Source organism: Mustelus asterias, unplaced genomic scaffold (assembly GCF_964213995.1).
Source record: "Mustelus asterias unplaced genomic scaffold, sMusAst1.hap1.1 HAP1_SCAFFOLD_1802, whole genome shotgun sequence".
NCBI lineage: Eukaryota > Metazoa > Chordata > Chondrichthyes > Carcharhiniformes > Triakidae > Mustelus > Mustelus asterias.
Genome location: NW_027591747.1, coordinates 33,809 through 59,485, shown reverse-complemented (window position 1 = coordinate 59,485; position 25,677 = coordinate 33,809). Strand labels below are relative to the sequence as shown.

At 49.2% G+C, this 25,677-nt stretch overlaps 1 protein-coding gene across 2 annotated transcripts in view; it reads left to right on the top strand.

Moving 5' to 3' along the window:
- Positions 1 to 25,677, top strand: part of LOC144488715 (adenylate cyclase type 3-like) — a 73,009-nt gene that overhangs the window by 13,826 nt on the left and 33,506 nt on the right. The window contains exons 2-4 of one of the 2 annotated variants that reach the window (XM_078206812.1): positions 12,390 to 12,539; positions 21,889 to 22,019; positions 22,968 to 23,079. In XM_078206812.1, coding sequence (XP_078062938.1) covers positions 12,390 to 12,539; positions 21,889 to 22,019; positions 22,968 to 23,079 — 393 coding nt within the window. The remainder of the gene's footprint in view (positions 1 to 12,389; positions 12,540 to 21,888; positions 22,020 to 22,967; positions 23,080 to 25,677) is intronic. The other variant, XM_078206813.1, reaches the window with a different exon arrangement.

Genomic DNA, 25,677 nt, shown 5'->3' with positions numbered 1-25,677 from the left:
AGCACTCATTTGTGATCTCAAGATGGAAATTGAGAAGCAGAGGTATTTTCCTATGCCGACAAAAGAAAAGGACAATGATATGAAGTAAGACTGTTTGATTAAACTGTACCATCATTCCTAATGAACTGCTGGGATAATGGATCTATACAGCTTGCATAGACATGGATATCCAATGAATTAGTGCTGTTCAAAGCTGATATTTGAGGTAAATTACAATAGTTTTCGCAAAAGCGTAACTGCCACAATGATCGCTAAAACCATAATTACACCAAATCGTGACACCAAAGAAGGCAATCTGCTATAGGGTTTACCAAATAATATGCCGAAAATTTCGATAAAGATCCAAAACAAACAAATGAATTGATAAACTACATTGGAATAGAAAGATGTACTTTCAAAATCCAAGATTGTCCAGTTTATGTTATCGATGTAGCTTCCTGGGGGTGCGAGGAATATGTAAGAAGGCTTTCCAATGGTTTCAGAATTGGGGGTTGTGTCATAATTAAAAATCCACGAGTACAAACCAAGGATTCAAAAAAAGAAGAAAATCCTAAACTGAAGCTGGAGACTCTGGGAAGAATTTTGAGTGAAACTTTTCACAACAGAAGGTGGAGTTGGATTGCCTGACACAGAAACTAAGACCAATTCACAAGAAAGGGGACAGGGATAAAATGACATTTCTGAATGTCCCTGAAAACAAAAAGGAAATTTAGAAAGTGTGCAAAGGGACCGGGTCTCTTGAACAAATCTGTGGACAGCTCATCTTTCCGAAAAGATTCCTGTGGTTTGACATTTTGGGCAAATAAACTGGTTGGACTCAACAAAAGAAATTAAAAAAACAAATCCAAGGTGGTTTGTGCTAATTTACACTCAGTGTAAAATTTTACCCTCTTGATCCTGCCTAGTTCTCTGAGGACATCACCAGAATTAATTTATTTGGGCTCAGCCTCAAGCAGGATTGAAAACAGGAGGCCTCTGCAAAGAGAGAGGAAGCAACTGAACAGCAGCAGGGGGTCACAAAAAGCAGGAATCATAGAATCCCTGCAGTGCAGAGGAGGCCATTCGACCCATCGAGTCTGCACCAACCACAATCCCATCCAGGCCCTATTCCAGTGACCCCCACATATTCACCCAGCTAATCCCTCTAACCTACGCATCCCGGGACACTAAGGGACAATTTAGCATGGCCAATGCACCTACCCGCACATCTTTGGAGTGTGGGAGGAAACCGGAGCACCCGGAGGAAACCCATGCAGACACAGGGAGAATGTGCAGACTCCACACAGACAGTGACCCAAGCCAGGAATCAAACCCAGGGTCTCTGGAGCTGTGAGGCCACAGTGCTAACAATTGTGCAACTGTGCCGTCCTTAAGGGTGTGTTCTCAGGAAGGAAGAATGTGTTTGCAGATATTTTGTCACGACTTTGATGAAAGAAGAACGGAACATTCAATGTTGGAAAGACTGCACTGGACGATATTAGTTATATTTGCATGCTCAGATACAATAAACTGTATGTATATTTTAGACTATTAATGATGTGAAAACTGGAGATTTCAAAAAATGAAGCCATCTGTTCATATTATTGGTTCATTTTCTTTTCATGGGAAATTGTGACGACACTGCTATTTTTATATATTTTATAGAACATAGAACATAGAACATTACAGCGCAGAACAGGCCCTTCGGCCCACGATGTTGCACCGACCAGTTAAAAAAAAAACTGTGACCCTCCAACCTAAACCAATTTCTTTTCGTCCATGAACCTATCTACGGATCTCTTAAACGCCCCCAAACTAGGCGCATTTACTACTGATGCTGGCAGGGCATTCCAATCCCTCACCACCCTCTGGGTAAAGAACCTACCCCTGACATCGGTTCTATAACTACCCCCCCTCAATTTAAAGCCATGCCCCCTCGTGCTGGATTTCTCCATCAGAGGAAAAAGGCTATCACTATCCACCCTATCTAAACCTCTAATCATCTTATATGTTTCAATAAGATCCCCTCTTAGCCGCCGCCTTTCCAGCGAAAACAATCCCAAATCCCTCAGCCTCTCCTCATAGGATCTCCCCTCCATACCAGGCAACATCCTGGTAAACCTCCTCTGCACCCTCTCCAAAGCCTCCACATCCTTCCTGTAATGTGGGGACCAGAACTGCACACAGTACTCCAAGTGCGGCCGCACCAGAGTTGTGTACAGTTGCAACATAACGCTACGACTCCTAAATTCAATCCCCCTACCAATAAACGCCAAGACACCATATGCCTTCTTAACAACCTTATCTACTTGATTCCCAACTTTCAGGGATCTATGCACACATACACCTAGATCCCTCTGCTCCTCCACACTATTCAAAGTCCTCCCGTTAGCCCTATACTCAACACATCTGTTATTCCTACCAAAGTGAATTACCTCACACTTCTCCGCATTAAACTCCATCCGCCACCTCTCGGCCCAACTTTGCAACCTGTCTAAGTCTTCCTGCAAACTACGACACCCTTCCTCACTGTCTACCACACCACCGACTTTGGTGTCATCAGCAAATTTGCTAATCCACCCAACTATACCCTCATCCAGATCATTAATAAATATTACAAACAGCAGTGGCCCCAAAACAGATCCCTGAGGTACACCACTTGTAACCGCACTCCATGATGAATATTTACTATCAACCACCACCCTCTGTTTCCTATCCGCTAGCCAATTCCTGATCCAATTTCCTAGATCACCCCCAATCCCATACATCTGCATTTTCTGCAGAAGCCTACCATGGTGAACCTTATCAAACGCCTTACTAAAATCCATATATACCACGTCCACTGCCTTGCCCCCATCCACCTCCTTGGTCACTTTCTCAAAAAACTCAATAAGGTTAGTAAGGCACGACCTACCTGCCACAAAACCATGCTGACTATCACCTATCAATTCATTACTCTCCAAATAACTATAAATCCTATCCCTTATAATTTTTTCCAACATCTTGCCGACAACAGAAGTGAGACTCACCGGTCTATAATTCCCGGGGAAGTCTCTGTTCCCCTTCTTAAACAATGGGACAACATTCGCTAACCTCCAATCTTCTGGTACTATACCAGAGGCCAACGACGACCTGAAGATCAGAGCCAGAGGCTCTGCAATCACTTCTCTTGCCTCCCAGAGAATCCTTGGATAAATCCCATCCGGACCAGGGGATTTATCTATTTTCAGACCCTCCAGAATATCCTGCACATCCTCCTTATCAACTGTAATACTGTCTATTCTACTCCCCTGCAACCCAGTGTCCTCCTCAGCTATATTCATGTCCCCTTGCGTGAACACCGAAGAGAAATATTGGTTCAATGCTTCACCAATCTCCTCCGGTTCCACACATAACTTCCCTCTGCCATCTATAACTGGCCCTAAACTTGCCCTAACCAACCTTCTGTTCTTGACATACCTATAGAACGCCTTAGGATTCTCTTTAACCCTATCCGCCAAAGTCTTCTCATGTCCCCTTTTAGCCCTTCTAAGCTCGCTCTTCAACTCCCTCTTAGCCAATCTAAAGCTTTCTAGTGCACTACCCGAGTGCTCACGTCTCATCCGAACATAAGCCTCCTTTTTCTTTTTAACCAACAAAGAAACTTTTTTGGTGCACCACGGTTCCCTAGCCCTACCAATTCCTCCTTGCCTGACAGGGACATACCTATCACAGACTCGCAGTAGCTGCTCCTTGAAAAAACTCCACATGTCGGACGTTCCCAGTCCCTGTAATCTCCTAGTCCAACCTATGTTTCCTAATTCTCTCCTAATAGCCTCATAATTACCCTTCCCCCAGCTAAAACCACTGGCCCGAGGTTCATGCCTATCCCTTTCCATCACTAAGGTGAACGTAACCGAATTGTGGTCACTATCACCAAAATGCACACCAACTCCCAAGTCTAGCACCTGGTCTGGCTCATTTCCCAGCACCAGATCCAATATAGCCTCACCTCTAGTTGGCCTGTCTACATACTGAGTCAAAAAACCTTCCTGCACGCTTTGAACAAAAACTGACCCCTCTAACGAGCTAGAGCTATAACAATTCCAGTCAATATGAGTCAAGTTAAAATCCCCCATAACAATTGCCCTATTACTTTCACTCCTAAGCAGGATTGACTCCGCAATCCTTTCCTCAACCTCTCTAGAACTTTTAGGAGGTCTATAAAAGACTCCCAACAGGGTGACCTCTCCTCTCCTATTTCTAATCTCCGCCCATACTACCTCAACAGATAAGTCCTCATCAAACCTCCTCTCTGACACTGTGATACAATCTCTGACCAATAATGCTACCCCTCCCCCTCTTCTACCTCCTTCCCTACTTCGACTAAAACATTTGAACCCCGGGACCTGCAGCATCCATTCCTGCCCCTGCTCTATCCATGTCTCTGAAATAGCCACAACATCGAAGTCCCAGGTACTGATCCACGCTGCAAGTTCACCCACTTTATTGCGAATACTCCTGGCATTGAAGTATACACATTTCAAACCCTGCTCCACCCCACCTCTGCAATGCCGTGCATTGCAGTCCCCATCCATGCATCCCTCATGTCTAAGATAGGGTTACTTCTAAGATGTAGTGTTTTGTTACAAGAGTCAATTTGTCTGGTAAACATGCAGTAGGTGCTAAGAATGCAGACTAATAACTGAGTTTAATGAATGCATTTGTATATTTAGATTCCCTCTGGGGTTTCAGGTAGAATTTTCATTAAGTTAATTGACAGAGACAGAGTCATGTGATTAATGAGAGGAGCTAAGCTTGCAGGAAAGAAAGGGTTTCAGTTTCATTTTAAAATACAAGCAGTTGCTGCCTGGACTGCCGGAAGAAACAGGTGTCTCTTTGTCTCTCACTAATGCCAATGGCACAGCATCTGGAGCGCAGGACCAGGCTCGCACAGTGGCAGCTGGAGCACGGGTCCAGGCTTGTGGAGCAGTGGTTGAGTCAGGTCAGTTTATGCCCAGGGAGTTAATGACTCCCTTGTACATAGTTTAACTTGAATAAACCTTGTTAACCTCCACCTGCTGAGTAATTATTGAGCCGTATGGTTTGTGTAAGTATTCTATTAGCTTCCCTAATTACTTGCTGTACCTGCATACAAACCTTTTGTGATTCATGCACTAGGACATCCAGATCCCTCTACACCTCAGCTTTGCAATCTCACCCCATTTAGATAATAAACTTTTGTATTTTTCCTACCAAAATGGACAAGTTCACATTTTTATTATTCATTTGTGAGACATGGGCATTTATTGCCCATCCCTTGCTGCCCTTGGAGGGCAGTTAAGTTGCTGTGGCTCTGGAGTCACATGTAGGCCAGACCAGGTAGGGAAGGCAGATTTTCATCCCGAAAGGACATTAGTGAACCAGATGGGTTTTTCCAACAATCGACAATGGTTTCATGGTCATCAGTAGATTCTTAATTCCAGATATTTTTTATTGAATTCAAATTCCACCATCTGCCGTGGCGGGATTCGAATCCGGGTCCCCAGAACATTAGCTGAGTTTCTGGATTAATAGTCTAGTGATAATACCACCAGGCCATCGCCTTCCATTGCTCGCATTATATCCCATCTGCCAGGTTTTTTCCCCAATCGCTTAACATATCTCTGTCCCTTTGTCACCTTCTTCTCTATTTTTGTGTCATCAGCAAATTTATCAACCACATCTTCATCCAAGTCACTGATATAAATCGTAAACAGTGGAGATTCCAGCACTGATCCCTATAGGACACCGCTCATCACAACCTGCCAACCAGAAAAAGATCAACATATGCCAGCTGTTTCTTGTTAGCTAGTCTGTGTTCCTGTCAGTGTGTGTGTGTGAGTCTGTGTTAGTGCCTGTGTGTCTGTCTGTGTCAGTCTGTGTTTTGGTGTTTGTGTGTCTGGCTGTGTCTGTTTCAGAGTTAGTGTGTGTGGACTTTATAACTTGTGTTATCGTTGCCAATCTGTATATATCTGAAAAAGGTGTAGCTGGGGTGAAGGAGTAGTGTATTAAAGTTCATCTTTTCCTGTTTAATAATGCTTTATTCTCTTGTTAAACATTGGCTGCAGTCGCTGTGACTCTGTTCAGTAGCGACCCTCCACGTATCTAAACAGAAAATAAAAGTTAGGATTTATGAAGCCGGGTTCCACTCTGGGATCTGATTTGTTCAGGGATAATATCAGCTGGGGGTCACAATAATTAGTGAGCGATGATTGAAATGCCGGAAACCAGGATATAAAAACAGATGAGAAATGATAAAGGCCAGAAATCCCTTGTGGGAGTGGAGTCCTCCCACCCCCCTCCTCCTCCTCCCCCCCCCCTCCCCCCCGCCACCCCCCCGACCGTGACCACATGATAGGATGGAGTATAAAGGAAGGAACAATGGGAGCTTATCAGAAATGTACCACGATAATCGTGTGGGATTTAAATCTACATATAGATTGGAAAAAGGGAGCAAGACAGAAAGCAGGAAACTATGGGCCAATTATCTTAACATCTGCCATTGAAAAATGCTCGAAATTGTTATTAAAGAAGTTATAACAGGACACTTAAATAAATTCAGGATAATCAGCGAGTGGCAATGTGGTTTTCTGAAAAGGAAATCATGTTTAACCAATTTATTGGAGTTCTTTGAAGAAGTCACCTGCTGTGGATAAAGGTGGATGTACTGGACTTAGATTTCCAGAGGGTGCCTCATATCGCAGCATCCCTAAATTGTTACGGTGCTGAAGGAGGCCATTTGGCCCATCATGTCTGCACTGGCTCTCCAAACGAGCGTCATGACTTAGTGCCAACATCAAAGGTAATTACGTAAAATAAAAGCTGATGGTGTAGGGGGTAACGTCAATAAAAGATTAGCTGGCTAACAGGAAACAGAAAGTAGCCATAAATGGACCATTTAAATTGGCAAGATGTAAGGGACCAGATCAGAAACCCCAAGGTATATTGCCAAGTTAGACTAAACCCCAACTATTTTTAATTTTGGCATTAGTGTGAGGATAAGGTATTTCACTCTGGGTCTGATTCTATTAACCAATAAGAAGATGGAGAGATGTAGGAATAACAGGGTTGTCGTGATGAGAGACTTTAATTTCCCAAACATCGATTGGAATATCCCTAGGGTAAGGGGTTTGGATGGGGAGGAGTTTGTTAGGTGTGTTCAGGAAGTTTTCCTGACACAGCATGTGGATAAGCCTACAAGAGGAGAGGCTGTACTCGATCTGGTACTGGCTAATGAGCCTGGACAGGTGTTGGATCTCTCAATGGGGGAGCATCTTGGGGATAGTGATCATAACTCTATCTCCTTTACGCTAGCATTGGAAAGAGATAGGATCAGGCAAGCCAGGAAAGTGTTTATCTGGAGTAAGAGGAAATATGACGCCATCAGGCAGGAGATCTGAGGCGTAAATTGGAAGGAGGCATTCTCGAGGAAAAGTACTGAAGTAAGGTGGCAGATTTTCAAGGAATGTTTGTCTGGAGTTCTGCATGACAACGTTCCGATGAGACAGGGAGGTGTTGGTAGGTTACGGGAACCGTGGTGCATGAAAGCTGTGCTGAACCTAGTGAAAAAGAAAAGGAGAGCTAGGCGATGATAGGGATCTAGATGAGTATACGGCTTGTAGGAATGGACTTAAGAAAGAAATTAGGAGAGCCAGAAGGGGTCACGAGAAGGCCTTGGCAGGTAAGATTAAGGAGAACCCTAAGGCGTTCTATAAATATGTGAAGAGTAAAAGGATGAGATGTGAAGGAATAGGACCGAGAAAAGGTGATGAGAAAGTCTGTACAGAACCGGAAGAAATAGCAGAGGTGCTTAATGAATATTTTACCTCGGTATTCACGGTGGAAAAAGACCTGGGTGGTTGTACTACAGGATTGAGGCGGACTGAAAAGATTGAGTATGTGGACATTAAGAAAGAGGATGTGTTGGAAATTTTGAATAGCATCAAGATAGATAAGTTGCCAGGACCGGATGGTATGTACCCCAGGTTACTGTGGGAGGCGAGGGAAGAGATTGCAGAGCCTCTGGCGATGATCTTTGCATCGTCGATGGAGACGGGAGAGATTCTGGAGGATTGGAGGATTGCGGATGTGGTTCCTATATTCAAGAAAGGGAATAGGGATAGCCCAGGAAATTACCGACCGGTGAGTCTAACCTCAGTGGTTGGTAAGTTGATGGAGAAGATCCTGAGGGACAGGATTTATGAACATTTACATAAGAACATAAGGGCATAAGAAATAGGAGCAGGAGTAGGCCATCTCGCACCTCGAGCCTGCCCCGCCATTCAATAAGATCATGGCTAATCTGAAGTGGATCAGTTCCACTTACCCACCTGATCCCTATAACCCCTAATTCCCTTACCAATCAGGAATCCATCTATCCGTGATTTAAACATATTCAACGAGGTAGCCTCCACCACTTCAGTGGGCAGAGAATTCCAGAGATTCACCACCCTCTGAGAGAAGAAGTTCCTCCTCAACTCTGTCCTAAACTGACCCCCCTTTATTTTGAGGCTGTGCCCTCTAGTTCTAGCTTCCTTTCTAAGTGGAAAGAATCGCTCCACCTCTATCCAGCCCCTTCATTATCTTATAGGTCTCTATGAGGCGACCAGAACTGAGCACAGTACTCCAAGTGGGGTCTGTCGAGGGTCTTATAAAGCTGCATCATTATCTCCCGACTCCTAAACTCAATCCCTCGATTGATGAAGGCCAGCACACCATACGCCTTCTTAACCGCCTCCTCTACTTGCGAGGCCGATTTAAAAGTCCTATGGACCTGGACCCCAAGGTCCTTCTGATCCTCTACACTGCTAAGACTCTTACCCTTGATATTATACTCCTTCATCCCATTTGACCTGCCAGAATGGACCACTACACAATTATCCGGGTTATAAATGGGCGGGTTGTCTGTTGAGGAAAGGTTGGACAGGCGAGGCATGTATCTGTTGGAGTTTAGAAGAGTAAGAGGCAACTTGATTGAAATAGGGTGGATGTGGAGAGGATGTTTCCTGTTGTGGAATCTAGAACCAGGAGACTGTTTAAAAATAAGGAGTCGCTGATTTTAAAACAGAGAGAATTTTTTTTATCATTCAAAAGGTGGTGAGTCTCTGAGGCAGTGGAGGCAGAGTCTTTGAATATTGTTAAGGCAGAGTGAGATAGCTTCTTGATTAACAAGGGGATGGGGTTATCGGGGGATCAGCACGAATGTGGGGATGAGGTTACAATCAGATCAGCCTGAATGGCGGAGCAGGCTCGAGTGGCCGAATGGCCTCCCGCTGCTCCTAATTCATATGTTTGGATGTTCTCTTCATATCAACCGTCTCTGTTTCCTACTTAAGTGAGATAGTAAAACACAATTTTCCCTTCAAAAACCCATGCCACTTACTTAATTAACCCACATTTACCCATTGTAACTACTAATTTTATCCCAACCATTGAACTTAAAGGGTTTTATAGATAGAATAACAGATACCCAGGAGTGAGTTACAGACTGGAATCTAATAGAGGGGTTCGGGGTGGTTTATATATAGAATAACAGATACCCGGGAGTGAGTTACAGACTGGAATCTAATCGAGGGGTTTGGGGTGGTTTACATATAGAATACCAGATACCCGGGAGTGAGTTACAGACTGGAATCTAATCAAGGGGTTCGGGGTGTATTAGATATAGAATAACAGATACCCGGGAGTGAGTTATAGACTGGAATCTAATCGAGGGGTTCGTGGTGGTTTATATATAGAATAACAGATACCTGGGAGTGAGTTACAGACTGGAATCTAATCGAGGGGTTCGTGGTGGTTTATATATAGAATACCAGATACCTGGGAGTGAGTTACAGACTGGAATCTAATCAAGGGGTTCGGGGTGTATTAGATATAGAATAACAGATACCCGGGAGTGAGTTATAGACTGGAATCTAATCGAGGGGTTCGTGGTGGTTTATATATAGAATAACAGATACCTGGGAGTGAGTTACAGACTGGAATCTAATCGAGGGGTTCGTGGTGGTTTATATATAGAATAACAGATACCCAGGAGTGAGGTATAGACTGGACTCTAATCGAGGGGTTCAGGGTGTATTAGATATAGAATAACAGATACCCGGGAGTGAGTTACAGACTGGAATCTAATCAAGGGGTTCGGGGTGTATTAGCTATAGAATAACAGATACCCGGGAGTGAGTTATAGACTGGTCTCTAATCGAGGGGTTCAGGGTGGTTTATATATAGAATAACAGATACCTGGGAGTGAGTTACAGGCTGGAATCTAATCGAGGGGTTCAGGGTGGTTTATATATAGAATACCAGATACCTGGGAGTGAGTTACAGACTGGAATCTAATCAAGGGGTTCGGGGTGTATTAGATATAGAATAACAGATACCCGGGAGTGAGTTATAGACTGGAATCTAATCGAGGGGTTCGTGGTGGTTTATATATAGAATAACAGATACCCGGGAGTGAGGTATAGACTGGACTCTAATCGAGGGGTTCAGGGTGGTTTATATATAGAATAACAGATACCCGGGAGTGAGTTACAGACTGGAATCTAATCAAGGGGTTTGGGGTGGTTTATATATAGAATAACAGATACCCGGGAGTGAGTTACAGACTGGAATCAAATCGACGGGTTCAGGGTGTATTAGATATAGAATAACAGATACCCGGGAGTGAGTTACAGACTGGAATCTAATCAAGGGGTTCGGGGTGGTTTATATATAGAATAACAGAGACCCGGGAGTGAGTTACAGACTGGAATCTAATCGAGGGGTTCGGGGTGTATTAGATATAGAATAACAGATACCCGGGAGTGAGTTACAGACTGGAATCTAATCGAGGGGTTCAGGGTGGTTTATATATAGAATAACAGATACCCGGGAGTGAGTTACAGACTGGAATCTAATCGAGGGGTTCAGGGTGGTTTATATATAGAATAACAGAGACCCGGGAGTGAGTTACAGACTGGAATCTAATCGAGGGGTTTGGGGTGGTTTATATGTAGAATAACAGATACCCAGGAGTGAGCTACAGACTGGAAACTAACTGGCATTACTGGCAAGATCAGCATTCGTTGCACATCCCATTGTTACCTTGAACTGAGTGCCATTCTCAGCCATTTTGGAAGGAAATTCTGAGTCAACCATATTGTCGTGGGTCTGGAGTCACATATAGACCAGATGGGGTAAGGATACAGATTTCCTTCCTGAAAGGACATTGGTAAACACTCAGTGATCGTTCATGGTCACTGTTACCAAGACTAGCTTTATATTTCAGAATTTTATTAATCAAATTCCACCTGAACATTAGTCTGGGCTGTGCATTACAGCTTCAGAAACATTAGTACAACATCCCCATCTCCCCTTTACTCTCCATTATCGACCAATGAATCATCAGTCATTACCCAGTGCTTGACCAGAGTTATTTACGATTGGTTAATGAGTGATCAATAGTAACACTTCTCATCTGTCTGAGCGTGCCGTCGCTCAGACAGAATTTCACATTGGCCTCAAAGTCCCAAACCTTTCTTTGGGAGCCAGAGCTTCACAGTCTGGGCTGCTTCATGGAAATCCCCCTGGGCCTTTTGCCACTGCACGGAGGGGTTTCCTGTATGTGCTGCTGCTGCACACCTTCCACTACCCTGCCCCCGCCCGTCGCCAGGACCTGTCTTGTTGCCGTCCAGTGGCAGAGGTTCCCAGTGGAGGTCCCTGGATGGAGGAGTTCTCCCCCTTTGACATCGGCGACCTGGTGTGGAGGGTGTTGCACGCAGCAGTCCCACACAGCCACAGATTGCGTTGGTTCACAGACTCCCAAAATACCGGCCTGTTTTTGTGAAGTGCGGGCACTATGTTTACAGAGGTTGTTTCAGACTGCATTCCCTTCTCAATTATTTAAAAAAACCTTTTGTTGCAGTTTTGTTTTGCACTTCAGCCCCACACTCCTGATCTGCGGGCACCAGTGTGGAGGGGGCGTGGGGAAGGGGGAGGACCTCCCCGTGAACCTGCTGCTGGCCTGGCCAAACTCGCCATCAACAGGTCCAGACAGCGGGTGATCCAGGGGGTTGTCTGACCTGACTGTCTGCCCCTGTACCGTGGCTACATTCAGGGCCGGGTGTCCCTGGAGAGGGAGCATGTGGAGTCCATGAGTACAACTGAGACTTTCCATGCCTGGTGGGGATAGGGGTGCCTTCTCAAACCTCTCCGTCACACTTTAGTTTGTTTTCAGTTTCATTTGTTTAAAGCAGTATCCCTCCAGTATCCCGCTTTAATTTGTCCCATAATCTACTGATTTATTTTAATTGGTTATTTGATTTGGCTAAAATAGGGTAGCCCTTTTCATGGGTGCAATGCTTTAATGAGCTTTTAATTATTGAGTGTGTAACTTTCCTCTCTCTTAGCTCTTGGCCAACGTCAGTATCTACCTGTGCGCCATCACTGTGGGGATCATGTCTTACTACATGGCAGACCGTAAACATCGCAAAGCCTTCCTTGAGGCCCGGCAATCTCTGGAGGTTAAACTCAACCTGGAGGAACAGAGTCAGCAGCAGGTGAGGGAGCAGGAGCTATTTCCATTGTCAGAGAGACAGAAACGGTGAGGTTGTGATAATATTCCACTCAGCTGGACTGGACAGCAGAAAATGGAGACATGTTCCCACAAGAGCAAAGTCCTGTCACTCGCACTGAATTCAGACTGTTGTTGGGGTAACATCCCGTCATCGTGCACTCCCCAAACTACTCCCCATTTCCTCAGGCAGGAGTGCAATCCCCGCTCCGTAATCACACCGCATATTCCACAAGATCCTCACCTGACACAACAAGTAACTTTTAATCTCCCAATTCTGTACCCGCCACTTACTTTGGAATTACAGCCTGATTTGCCAAACTCCAAGCCAATGAAATCAATTACTCTGCTGTTAACTTATCTGTTCAATTTCTCAGTATCTCTGTCAAATGTCCATGAAATCCTCACGTACAGAACAGTGGCCGAGGGTGGGGGGAGGGGCTGCACTCAGTCGCTTTTGGTACAGATCTTGACAATTGTTGACACGGCGTGTTGGACCCCGAGGGGGTAAAGGGGGTACATCCAGTGCCCATGTGCCCTCTGCCACTGCCAGACTGCAGAGGAAGGGACCCTCAAGGATCCTGGGGGTTGGGGGGGCCTGGTCTGGGGCAAGGGGTTGATCTCGGCACTGCCCACTGGGATGGGGCACCCCATGCTGCACTGCCCCTTCTAGCCCCGGCAGTCCTGAAGATAATCCCTGGCATGATGATCCAGCCAGCTCCCTCATCAACATCTGCATTCCTGCCTGACAGCTGTGAGAAACTGGCCTGGTCACTTTAATCCCCAGCGCCCCCCCAACCCCGGCAAACGTTTAAATCTCCACATCAGTAATTCCCCTTTCTCTCCCTCAGAAACTGCAGCTGTAAACACAGCCCCCTGAGACACTCCGAATGCCAAAGACAGTCACTGTCACTGGGCACGGGCTGGAATACCCATCTCCAGGGTTGTTCACTCAGTCACATCGGCCGAGGAGAAGGGGGGGTCCGAGGGGAGGGGGGGCCCGAGGGGAGGGGGGCCCTGGGGGGAGGGGGGCCCCGAGAGGAGGGGGGCCCGAGGGGAGGGGGACCCCGAGGGGAGGGGGACCCCGAGGGGAGGGGGGGGCCCCGAGGGGAGGGGGGGCCCGAGGGGAGGGGGGCCCAGGGAGAGGGGCCCGAGGGGGGAGGGGGCCGAGGGGAGAGGAGGCCCTGGGGGGAGGGGGGCCCCGAGAGGAGGGGGGCCCCGAGGGGAGGGGGACCCCGAGGGGAGGGGGACCCCGAGGGGAGGGGGGGGCCCCGAGGGGAGGGGGGGCCCCGAGGGGAGGGGGGGCCCCGAGGGGAGGAGGGGCCCCGAGGGGAGGGGGGGCCCCGAGGGGAGGAGGGGCCCCGAGGGGAGGGGGGGCCCCGAGGGGAGGGGGGGCCGAGGGGGGAGGGGGCCGAGGGGAGAGGAGGCCCTGGGGGGAGGGGGAGGGGGGCCCCGAGAGGAGGGGGGGCCCCAAGAGAAGGGGGGGCCCCGAGGGGAGGGGGGCCCCGAGGGGAGGGGAGGGGAGCCCTGAGAGGAGGGGGGGCCCCGAGGGGAGGGGAGCCCTGAGGGGAGGGGGGCCCCGAGAGGAGGGGGGGCCCCGAGGGGAGGGGGGGGGGCCCGTGGAGAGGGGAGGGGGGCCCCGAGAGGAGGGGGGGCCCCGAGGGGAGGGGGGGGCCCGAGGGGAGGGGGCCCAGGGAGAGGGGCCCGAGGGGGGAGATGGCCGAGGGGAGAGGAGGCCCTGGGGAGAGGGGATCCAGGGGAGGGGGGGGGGGGTGCCCAGGGGAGAGTTAGGTCACCTTCATGCCTGCATGTTGTGGCGTGGGGGGGAGGTGTGACCCGCAGTGTGAGTGCTGGTGGGGAGGGTGCCCCTCTTTGCTGAGGGGTTGCTGTGCTAGTCAGCAGGGTGGGGATTCACCAATTTGTTTTTTGTGGGGGGCGACACCAGTCTCCAGCCGCAGAGATCGGAGCGTTTGGAATTTTCTGCACAGCTGGGCTGGCCAGTGTCTTTCCCGGGATCCATAAATTTGCATCCATCAGGTGGGAGGGTCCCACCTGACAGACATTCCAGTGCCCCCGGGAAACACTCCGGTTTTCACTCTGGCATGGGCACTAAGTCTGGAATTGGGAGAATTGCGGATGAAGTCTCAGCTTTTCCAGCATTTCCCTAAAACTCACATCCTTCACACTATTACCGGGACAGGAAAATCCATCAAACACTCCCAAGGCAGGTACAGCACGGGGTTAGTTACAGAGTAAAGCTCCCTCTACACAGTCCCCATCAAACACTCCCAGGACAGGTACAGCATGGGATTAGATACAGAGTAAAGCTCCCTCTACACTGTCCCCATCAAACACTACCAGGACAGGTACAGCACGGGGTTAGATACAGAGTAAAGCTCCCTCTACACTGTCCCCATCAACACTCCCAGCACAGGTACAGCACGGGGTTAGATACAGAGTGAAGCTCCCTCTACACTGTCCCCATCAAACACTCCCAGGACAGGTACAGCACGGGGTTAGATACAGAGTGAAGCTCCCTCTACACTGTCCCCTTCAAACACAGTAAGGAGCCTAACAACACCAGGTTAAAGTCCAACAGGTTTATTTGGTAGCAAACGCCACTAGCTTTTGGAGCGCTGCTCCTTCGTCAGATGGAGTGGAAATCTGCCAAATAAACCTGTAGGACTTTAACCTGGTGTTGTTAGACACCTTATTGTGTTTACCCCAGTCCAACGCCGGCATTTCCACTTCAAACACTCCCAGGACAGGTACAGCACGGGGTTAGTTGGAGAGTAAAACTCCCTCCACACTGTCCCATCAAACGCTCCCAGGACAGGTACAGCACGGGGTTAGATACCGAGTAAAACTCCCTCTACACTGTCCCCATCAAACACTCCCAGGACAGGTATAGCACGGGGTTAGATGGAGAGTAAAACTCCCTCCACACTGTCCCATCAAAAGCTCCCAGGACAGGTACAGCGCAGGGTTAGATACAGAGTGAAGCTCCCTCTACACTGTCTCTATCAACTAGTAGTTATGACTCACTCAGCATTTAGACAGGCACGGTTACTACCAACTTTCTTTATTTGCCATTTGTAACTGGGCTTTGGTCTCTCTGGAATCACTCTTATTCTCCAGTTGGTTACTGCACACCAGGGGCTTTAACTTTGCCTCATTAAAAGTTTGAGCTGCCTTGCTGGAAAATATTCCCTCTCTTGCCTTTCCTGTTTCCGTGTTGTGCTGTAGAGACCTCAGTAACGTCATCAAGGCAGAAATAGACTCTCCATCCTGCTCCCTTGGTCCATGTTATTTCCGAAAGGCGTTTGATAAGGTGCCTCACAAAAGGTTGCTGAAGAAGATTGGGTCACACGGAGTTGGGGGTAGGGTGTTAGCGTGGATTGGGGATTGGCTATCCGACAGGAAGCAGAGAGTCGGAATAAATGGGTGCTTTTCTGGTTGGCAGATGGTAACTAGTGGTGCGCCGCAGGGATCGGTACTGGGGCCTCAACTATTTACCATTTATATAGACGATCTGGAGGAGGGGACTGAGTGTAGGGTAACAAAGTTTGCAGACGACACAAAGATAAGTAGAAAAGTGAATCGTGTGGAGGGCGTAGAAGGTCTGCAGAGAGATTTGGACAGGCCGAGTGAGTGGGCGAGGATCTGGCAGATGGAGTATAACGTTAACAAATGCGAGGTTATTCACTTTGGAAGAAATAATAGCAAATTGGATTATTATCTAAATGGAAAGAAATTACAACATGCTGCTGTGCAGAGGGACCTGGGGGTCCTTGTGCATGGGACGCAAAAACCCAGTCTGCAGGTGCATCAGGTGATCAAGAAGGCAAATGGGATGTTGGCCTATATCGCAAGGGGGATAGAATATAAAAGCAGAGATGTCTTGCTGCATCTGTACAGGGCATTAGTGAGGTCGCAGCTGGAATACTGTGTGCAGTATTGGTCCCCTTATTTGCGGAAGGATATATTGGCCTTGGAGGGAGGGCAGAGAAAGTTCACCAGGTTGATACCAGAGATGAGGGGTGTTGATTATGAGGAGAGACTGAGCAGATTGGGTTTGTATTCGTTGGAATTTAGAAGGCTGAGGGGGGATCTTATAGAGACCTATAAGATAATGAAGGGGCTGGATAGGGTAGAGATGGAGAGATTCTTTCCACTTAGAAAGGAAGCTAGAACTAGAGGGCACAGCCTCAAAATAAAGGGGGGTCAGTTTAGGACAGAGTTGAGGAGGAACTTCTTCTCTCAGAGGGTGGTGAATCTCTGGAATTCTCTGCCCACTGAAGTGGTGGAGGCTACCTCGCTGAATATGTTTAACTCACGGATAGATGGATTCCTGATCGGTAAGGGAATTAGGGGTTATGGGGATCAGATGGGTAAGTGGAACTGATCCACTTCAGATCAGCCATGATCTTATTGAATGGCGGGGCAGGCTCGAGGGGCTAGATGGCCTACTCCTGCTCCTATTTCTTATGTTCTGAAGACTTTTGGTAAATTCATTTATGGGACATGGGCGTCACTGGCTGGCCAGCATTTATTGCCCATCCCTAATTGCCATTGGGAAGGTGGTGGTGAGCTGTTGGGGAGGGAATTCCAGGGTTTTGATCCAGTGTCAGTATTGGATATTGTCCAGGCCTTGTTGCATTTGAACATGGACTGCTTCTGTATCTGAGGAGTCGGGAATGTTGCTGAATGTTGTGCAATCATCAGCGAACATCCCCACTTCTGACCTTATGCTGGGAGGAAGGTCTTTGATGAAGCAGCTGAAGATGGTTGGGCCTAGGACACTCCCCTGAGGGACTTTGCAGTGATGTTCTGGAGCTGAGATGACTGACCCTCCACAACCACAACCATCTTCCTATGTACCAGATATGACTCCGACCAGCGGAGAGTTTTGACAGCACTGTTAATGACCCCTTCCATTGCTTTACCAATGACTTTAATTGTCCACCACCATTCACAGCTGGATGTGGCAGGACTGCAGAGTTTAGATCTGATCCATTGTTCATAAGTTCATAAGATATACGAGCAGAATTAGGCCATTTGGCCCATCAAGCCTGCTCCGTGATTCAATCTGGCTGATATGCTCCTCATCCCCATTTTCCCGCCTTCTCCCCATAACCCTTCAACCCATTCCCAATTAAAAATCTGTCTAACTCCTCAAATTTACTCATTGTCCCAGCATCCACCGCACTTTGGGGCAGCGAATTCCACAGATTCGCAATCCTTTGGGAGAAGTAGTTTCTCCTCAACTCTGTTTTAAATTTGCTACCCCTTATCCTAAGACTATGACCTCTCGTCCTAGAATGTCCCACCAGCGGAAGCATCCACTCCAGATCTATTTTATCCATACCTTTTACCACCTTGAATACCTCAATTTGACCTCCCCTCATTCTTCTAAATTCCAGAGAGTATCGGCCTAAACTGTTCAATCTCTCTTCAGTAAGTTTGCGGACGACACAAAAATGACTGGATTTGCAGATAGTGAGGAACATTGTCAGAGGCTACAGAAGGATATAGATAGGCTGGAAATTTGGGCAAAGAAATAGCAGATGGCGTTCAATCCAGATAAACGCGAAGTGATGCATTTTGGTAGAACTAACGTAGGGGGGAGCTATACGATAAATGGCAGAACCATAAAGGGTGTAGATACGCAGAGGGACCTGGGTGTGCAAGTCCACAGATCCTTGAAAGTGACGTCACAGGTGGAGAAGGTGGTGAAGAAGGCATATGGCATGCTTGCCTTTATAGGACGGGGCATAGAGTATAAAAGTTGGGGTCTGATGTTGCAGTTGTATAGAACGTTGGTTCGGCCGCATTTGGAATACTGCGTCCAGTTCTGGTCGCCACACTACCAGAAAGACGTGGAGGCTTTAGAGAGAGTGCAGAGGAGATTTACCAGGATGTTGCCTGGTATGGAGGGGCTTAGTTATGAGGAGTGATTGGGTTAACTGGGGTTGTTCTCACTGGAAAGACGGAGGATGAGGGGTGACCTAATAGAGGCGTATAAAATTATGAAAGGCATAGATAGGGTGAACGGTGGGAAGCTTTTCCCCAGGTTGGTGGTGACGTTCACAAGGGGTCATAGGTTCAAGGTGAGGCGGGGGAGGTTTAACACGGATATCAGAAGGACGTATTTTACACAGAGGGTGGTGGGGGCCTGGAATGTGCTGCTGGGCAAGGTGGTGGAGGCGGACACACTGGGAACGTTTAAGACTTATCTAGATAGCCACATGAACGGAGTGGGAATGGAGGGATACAAAAGAATGGTCTAGTTTGGACCAGGGGCTTGGAGGGCCGAAGGGCCTGTTCCTGTGCTGTATTGTTCTTTGTTCTTTGTTCATACGACAAACCCCTCATCTCTGGAATCAATCTAGTGAACCTCCTCTGAACTGCCTCCAATGCCGCTACATCTTTCCTCAAATAAGGGGACCAAAACTGTGCACAATACTCCAGGTGCGGCCTCACCAATGCCTTGTATAGTTGCAGCAATACTTCCTCACCTTTATATTCTATTCCTTCAGCTATAAATGTCAACATTCCATTTGCTTTCTTTATTGTCTGCTGTAGCTGCATGCTAGTTTTCTGTGACTCATGAACGAGGACACCCAGATCCCTCTGCACCGGAGCTCCCCAAAGTCTCTCCCTGTTTGGATAATAAGTCGCCTTCACATTTTTGCAACCAATATGCATGACCTCACACTTATCCCGTTAAACTCCATCTGCCACATTATGGCCCACTCTCCTAACCGATCTATATCCATTTGTAAGGTTCTTATTTCCTCATTGCAACTTACTGTCCTGCCTATTTTTGTCATCTGCAAATTTGGCTACAGAGCCTCTATCTCTGTATCCAAGTCATTAATATAGATTGTAAATAGCTGGGGCACAAGGACCGAACCCTGTGGCTCCCCCACTAGGTACTTCTTGCCATCCAGAAAAAAAACATTCATCCCGACTCTCTGTGTTCTGTCCATTGGTTGTAGAAGTCCTTTCCTCTCACTATTACTAGCTGCTTGTGCTGTTTGGCACGTGAGTATTCCTGTGTTGTAGCTTCACCAGGTTGACACCTCATTTTTAGGTGTACCTGATGCTGCTCCCAGCATGCCCTCCTGCACTCTCCATTGAACCAGGGTTGATCCAGGCTTGGTGTTAATGGGAGAGTGGGGGATATGCCGGGCCATGCGGTTACAGATTGGTTTTTACAGTTCTGCTGTTGCTGACGGCCCACAGCATCTCAGATATGGCTCCAACAGGCCCGATGCTATTTCAGGCTCTAACAAGCTTTGATTGGCTGCAGGCGCGTCTTTCTCTGTCATGGGCAGGAAGTCCTGCTTTGGAAAGTTGCCAGCCAATCAGCTTGTTAGACAGGTCAGTGGTAGGGGTCCCCACGAGGGGAGGGTAGAGGGATCCGGGGGGATTGCTAGCGGGGTAACTGATGTCCCGGGGGAATTGGATGGTGACCTTCATAGGAATGTGTCCACCAGCAGAAGGGGTCTTCTGATGGAGATGTCCCCCCCTCCACACTTCACCTTTCCCTCCAGAGTCATAGGTTTTGTTTTTTGTTCTCCCAATCTGTCATCCGCTCATCAGGCTAGAGATTGTGACTGGGTGGGGAAAGGCCCCAAACGGTTAGACAGGGTAGATTCAGAAAGAAGGTTCCCAATGGTGGGGAGTCCAGAACTAGGGGTCAGAGTTTGAGGATAAGGGGTAAACCTTTTAGAACAGAGGTGAGGAGAAATTTCTTCACCCAGAGGGTGGTGAATGTGTGGAATTCACCACCACAGAAAGTAGCTGAGGGCAAAACGTTGTCTGATTTCAAGAAGAAATTAGATGCAGCTCTTGGGGCTAAAGGGATCAAAGGATATGGGGGGAATCAGGATATTGAATTCGATGATCAGCCATGATCAAAATGAACGGCGGAGCAGGCTCGAAGGGCCGAATGGCCTCCTCCTGCTTTTTATTTCTCTGTTTCTATGTTTTTATAAGTGGCCACCTGAAGACTTTATTTGCAGCGAAGGCGGGTCTTTCCTCCTCCCGCTGCACCTTCTGGGCATAGTCTGGGCGAGGCAGATACTCGAGAGAAACGCTCGTCCCACATCCCAAAACACGCCAAGGGAGAGAGAATTCAGGTCACGGGATAAGGAGCAGACCCTGCTACTGTCCGCGTCCTAATCCATTTTGATCTTATCCCCTTCTCTCTCCTCTCCTTCCCAAACCTCTTCTTCCATTCCCTGCCCTCCCTCTCCTCCTATCCTCACTCTGTGATGTCCCGGTGTTCTCCCCTCCATCTATTTGAGGGCCGGCAAGACCCTGGTGGTCCAGGCGCACTGTGGGCTGTGAATTGGCGACAGTTTGTGTTCAGCTTCCAGTTGAAGCTCCTCAGCCCTGCTCACTGACAGCCTCACTGGAGCAGTGCAGTCTTTCCAAGCTAGAAAGACAAGCTTCAGAGAAGTGTCAAATGAAAGGTGACCCCGTGGCCCCCGCAGGGTTCGGCTGGTCAGAGAGGAGGGAATCTTATCCACAGGAACGGTTTGGACTGGCTCAGCCTGAGGAGATGTCCCTCTGGCCTCCAGGTTGCTGCTGCACTGAGCGGGGGCCCAGTGCAAAACTGGCAACATTTTGGTAGATTCTGTAAATGGCCCCTTATCCCCATGGGGCAGGAAGCTGATTCCCATGGCAACCTACCCCTAAAAAACTCAGCAAACGCACAACTGCATTGGGCAGCTCCTGAATCACCTCCGACCCTGAATCGCCTCCGACCCTGAATCGCCTCCGACCCTGAATCGCCTCCGACCCTGAATCACCTCCGGCCCTGAATCGCCTCCGACCCTGAATCGCCTCCGACCCTGAATCGCCTCCGACCCTGAATCACCTCTGACCCTGAATCACCTCCGACCCTGAATCACCTCCGACCCTGAATCGCCTCCGACCCTGAATCACCTCCGACCCTGAATCACCTCCGGCCCTGAATCACCTCCGGCCCTGAATCGCCTCCGACCCTGAATCGCCTCCGACCCTGAATCGCCTCCGACCCTGAATCACCTCTGACCCTGAATCGCCTCCGACCCTGAATCACCTCCGACCCTGAATCGCCTCCGACCCTGAATCGCCTCCGACCCTGAATCGCCTCCGACCCTGAATCACCTCCGACCCTGAATCGCCTCCGACCCTGAATCACCTCCGACCCTGAATCACCTCCGACCCTGCACCATTGGCACAATTCGGCCCCCAGTCACCCGCCCCCCCCCCTCCGGTTTCAGGGTCAGAGCCCCTCCCCCCTCCCCCACTCCCCCTTCACATTTTCTCTCCTTTTTCAGGAACGCCTCCTTCTCTCCATTCTACCAAAGCACATCGCAGACGAGATGTTAAACGACATGAAAAAGGACAAAGAGTCGAAGGAGCTGCAACAGTTCAACACCATGTACATGTATCGCCACGAGAGGGTCAGGTACACAGAGCGAGGGTGACGAGAGGGTCAGGTACACAGAGCGAGGGTGACGAGAGGGTCAGGTACACAGAGCGAGGGCCACGAGAGGGTCAGGTACACAGAGCGAGGGTGACGAGAGGGTCAGGTACACAGAGCGAGGGTGACGAGAGGGTCAGGTACACAGAGCGAGGGTGACGAGAGGGTCAGGTACACAGAGTGAGGGCCACGAGAGGGTCAGGTACACAGAGCGAGGGTGACGAGAGGGTCAGGTACACAGAGCGAGGGTGACGAGAGGGTCAGGTACACAGAGCGAGGGCCACGAGAGGGTCAGGTACACAGAGCGAGGGTGACGAGAGGGTCAGGTACACAGAGCGAGGGTGACGAGAGGGTCAGGTACACAGAGCGAGGGTGACGAGAGGGTCAGGTACAGGGAGCGAGGGTGACGAGAGGGTCAGGTACAGGGAGCGAGGGTGACGAGAGGGTCAGGTACAGGGAGCGAGGGCCACGAGAGGGTCAGGTACACAGAGCGAGGGTGACGAGAGGGTCAGGTACACAGAGGTCAGGGGGGTTGCGTGGGTGCCGGCCAGGGTCTTGTACGGATGCCGGGCAGGGAGGTTGCGCGGACGCCAGGCGGGGTTGCATGGGTGCTGGGCAAGGGCGTTGCGTGGGTGCCAGGCAGGGTGGTTGCGCAGGTGCTGTGCAGAGTGGTTGCACGGTTGCCGGGTGGGGGTTGCTCGGGTGCCGGGCGGGGGTTGCTCGGGTGCTGGGTGGGGTTGCACGGGTGCCAGGTGGGGGGTTGCGCGGGTGCCGGGCGGGGGTTGCTCGGGTGCCGGGTGGGGGTTGCGCGGGTGCCGGGTGGGGGTTGCTCGGGTGCCGGGTGGGGGTTGCGCGGGTGCCGGGTGGGGGTTATGCGGGTGCCAGCCAGGCGTTGCACGGGTGCTGCATTAATGGTGTTTCTCTTGCCCCCAGCATCCTGTTTGCTGATATTGTCGGCTTCACTCAATTGTCATCAACCTGCAGCGCTCAGGAGCTGGTGAAACTTCTCAACGAACTCTTCGCCCGCTTCGATAAACTGGCAGCGGTAAGTCTGCCCTGAGAGTGGGCACACACTACACTGTGTACACCCACCCCGAGTATACACTACACTGTGTACACCCACCCCAAGTATACACTACACTGTGGACACCCACCCCGAGTATACACTACACTGTGTACACCCACCCCAAGTATACACTACACTGTGGACACCCACCCCGAGTATACACTACACTGTGTACACCCACCCCGAGTATACACTACACTGTGTACACCCACCCCGAGTATACACTACACTGTGTACACCCACACCGAGTATACACTACACTGTGTACACCCACCCCGAGTATACACTACACTGTGTACACCCACACCGAGTATACACTACACTGTGTACACCCACCCCGAGTATACACTACACTGTGTACACCCACCCCGAGTATACACTACACTGTGTACACCCACACCGAGTATACACTACACTGTGTACACCCACCCCGAGTATACACTACACTGTGTACACCCACCCCGAGTATACACTACACTGTGTACACCCACCCCGAGTATACACTACACTGTGTACACCCACCCCGAGTATACACTACACTGTGTACACCCACCCCGAGTATACACTACACTGTGTACACCCACACCGAGTACACACTACACTGTGTACACCCACCCCGAGTACACACTACACTGTGTACACCCACCCCGAGTATACACTACACTGTGTACACCCACACCGAGTATACACTACACTGTGTACACCCACCCCGAGTATACACTACACTGTGTACACCCACCCCGAGTATACACTACACTGTGTACACCCACCCCGAGTATACACTACACTGTGTACACCCACCCCGAGTATACACTACACTGTGTACACCCACACCGAGTATACACTACACTGTGTACACCCACACCGAGTATACACTACACTGTGTACACCCACCCCGAGTATACACTACACTGTGTACACCCACCCCGAGTATACACTACACTGTGTACACCCACCCCGAGTATACACTACACTGTGTACACCCACCCCGAGTATACACTACACTGTGTACACCCACACCGAGTATACACTACACTGTGTACACACGCTCTGTGTACACACTACACTGTGAACACCCACACCGAGTATACACTACACTGTGTACACCCACACAGAGTATATACTACACTGTGTGCACACGCTCTGTGTACACACTCACACTGTGTACACACACCGAGTACACACTACACTGTGTACACAATCTCTGTGTACACACTCACACTGTGTACACTCACACCGAGTACACACTACACTGTGTACACCCGCACCGAGTATACACTACACTGTGTACACCCACCCCGAGTATACACTATACTTTGTACACCCGCACCGAGTACACACTACACTGTGTACACACGCTCTGTGTACACACTCACACCGAGTACACACTGCACTGTGTACACCCGCACCGAGTACACACTACACTGTGTACACACGCTCTGTGTACACACTCACACCGAGTACACACTGCACTGTGTACACCCGCACCGAGTACACACTACACTGTGTACACACGCTCTGTGTACACACTCACACCGAGTATACACTGCACTGTGTACACCCGCACCGAGTATACACTATACTGTGTACACCCGCACCGAGTATACACTATACTGTGTACACCCGCACCGAGTATACACTATACTTTGTACATCCGCACCGAGTATACACTACACTGTGTACACCCACACCGAGTATACACTATACTGTGTACACCCACCCCGAGTATACACTACACTGTGTACACCCACCCCGAGTATACACTACACTGTGTACACCCACCCCGAGTATACACTACACTGTGTACACCCACCCCGAGTATACACTACACTGTGTACACCCACCCCGAGTATACACTACACTGTGTACACCCACCCCGAGTATACACTACACTGTGTACACCCACCCCGAGTATACACTACACTGTGTACACCCACCCCGAGTATACACTACACTGTGTACACCCACACCGAGTACACACTACACTGTGTACACCCACCCCGAGTACACACTACACTGTGTACACCCACCCCGAGTATACACTATACTGTGTACACCCACACCGAGTATACACTACACTGTGTACACCCACCCCGAGTATACACTACACTGTGTACACCCACCCCGAGTATACACTACACTGTGTACACCCACCCCGAGTCTACACTACACTGTGTACACCCACACCGAGTATACACTACACTGTGTACACCCACACCGAGTATACACTACACTGTGTACACCCACCCCGAGTATACACTACACTGTGTACACCCACCCCGAGTATACACTACACTGTGTACACCCACACCGAGTATACACTACACTGTGTACACCCACACCGAGTATACACTACACTGTGTACACCCACCCCGAGTATACACTACACTGTGTACACCCACCCCAAGTATACACTACATTGTGTACACCCACACCGAGTATACACTACACTGTGTACACCCACCCCGAGTATACACTACACTGTGTACACCCACCCCGAGTATACACTACACTGTGTACACCCACACCGAGTATACACTACACTGTGTACACACGCTCTGTGTACACACTACACTG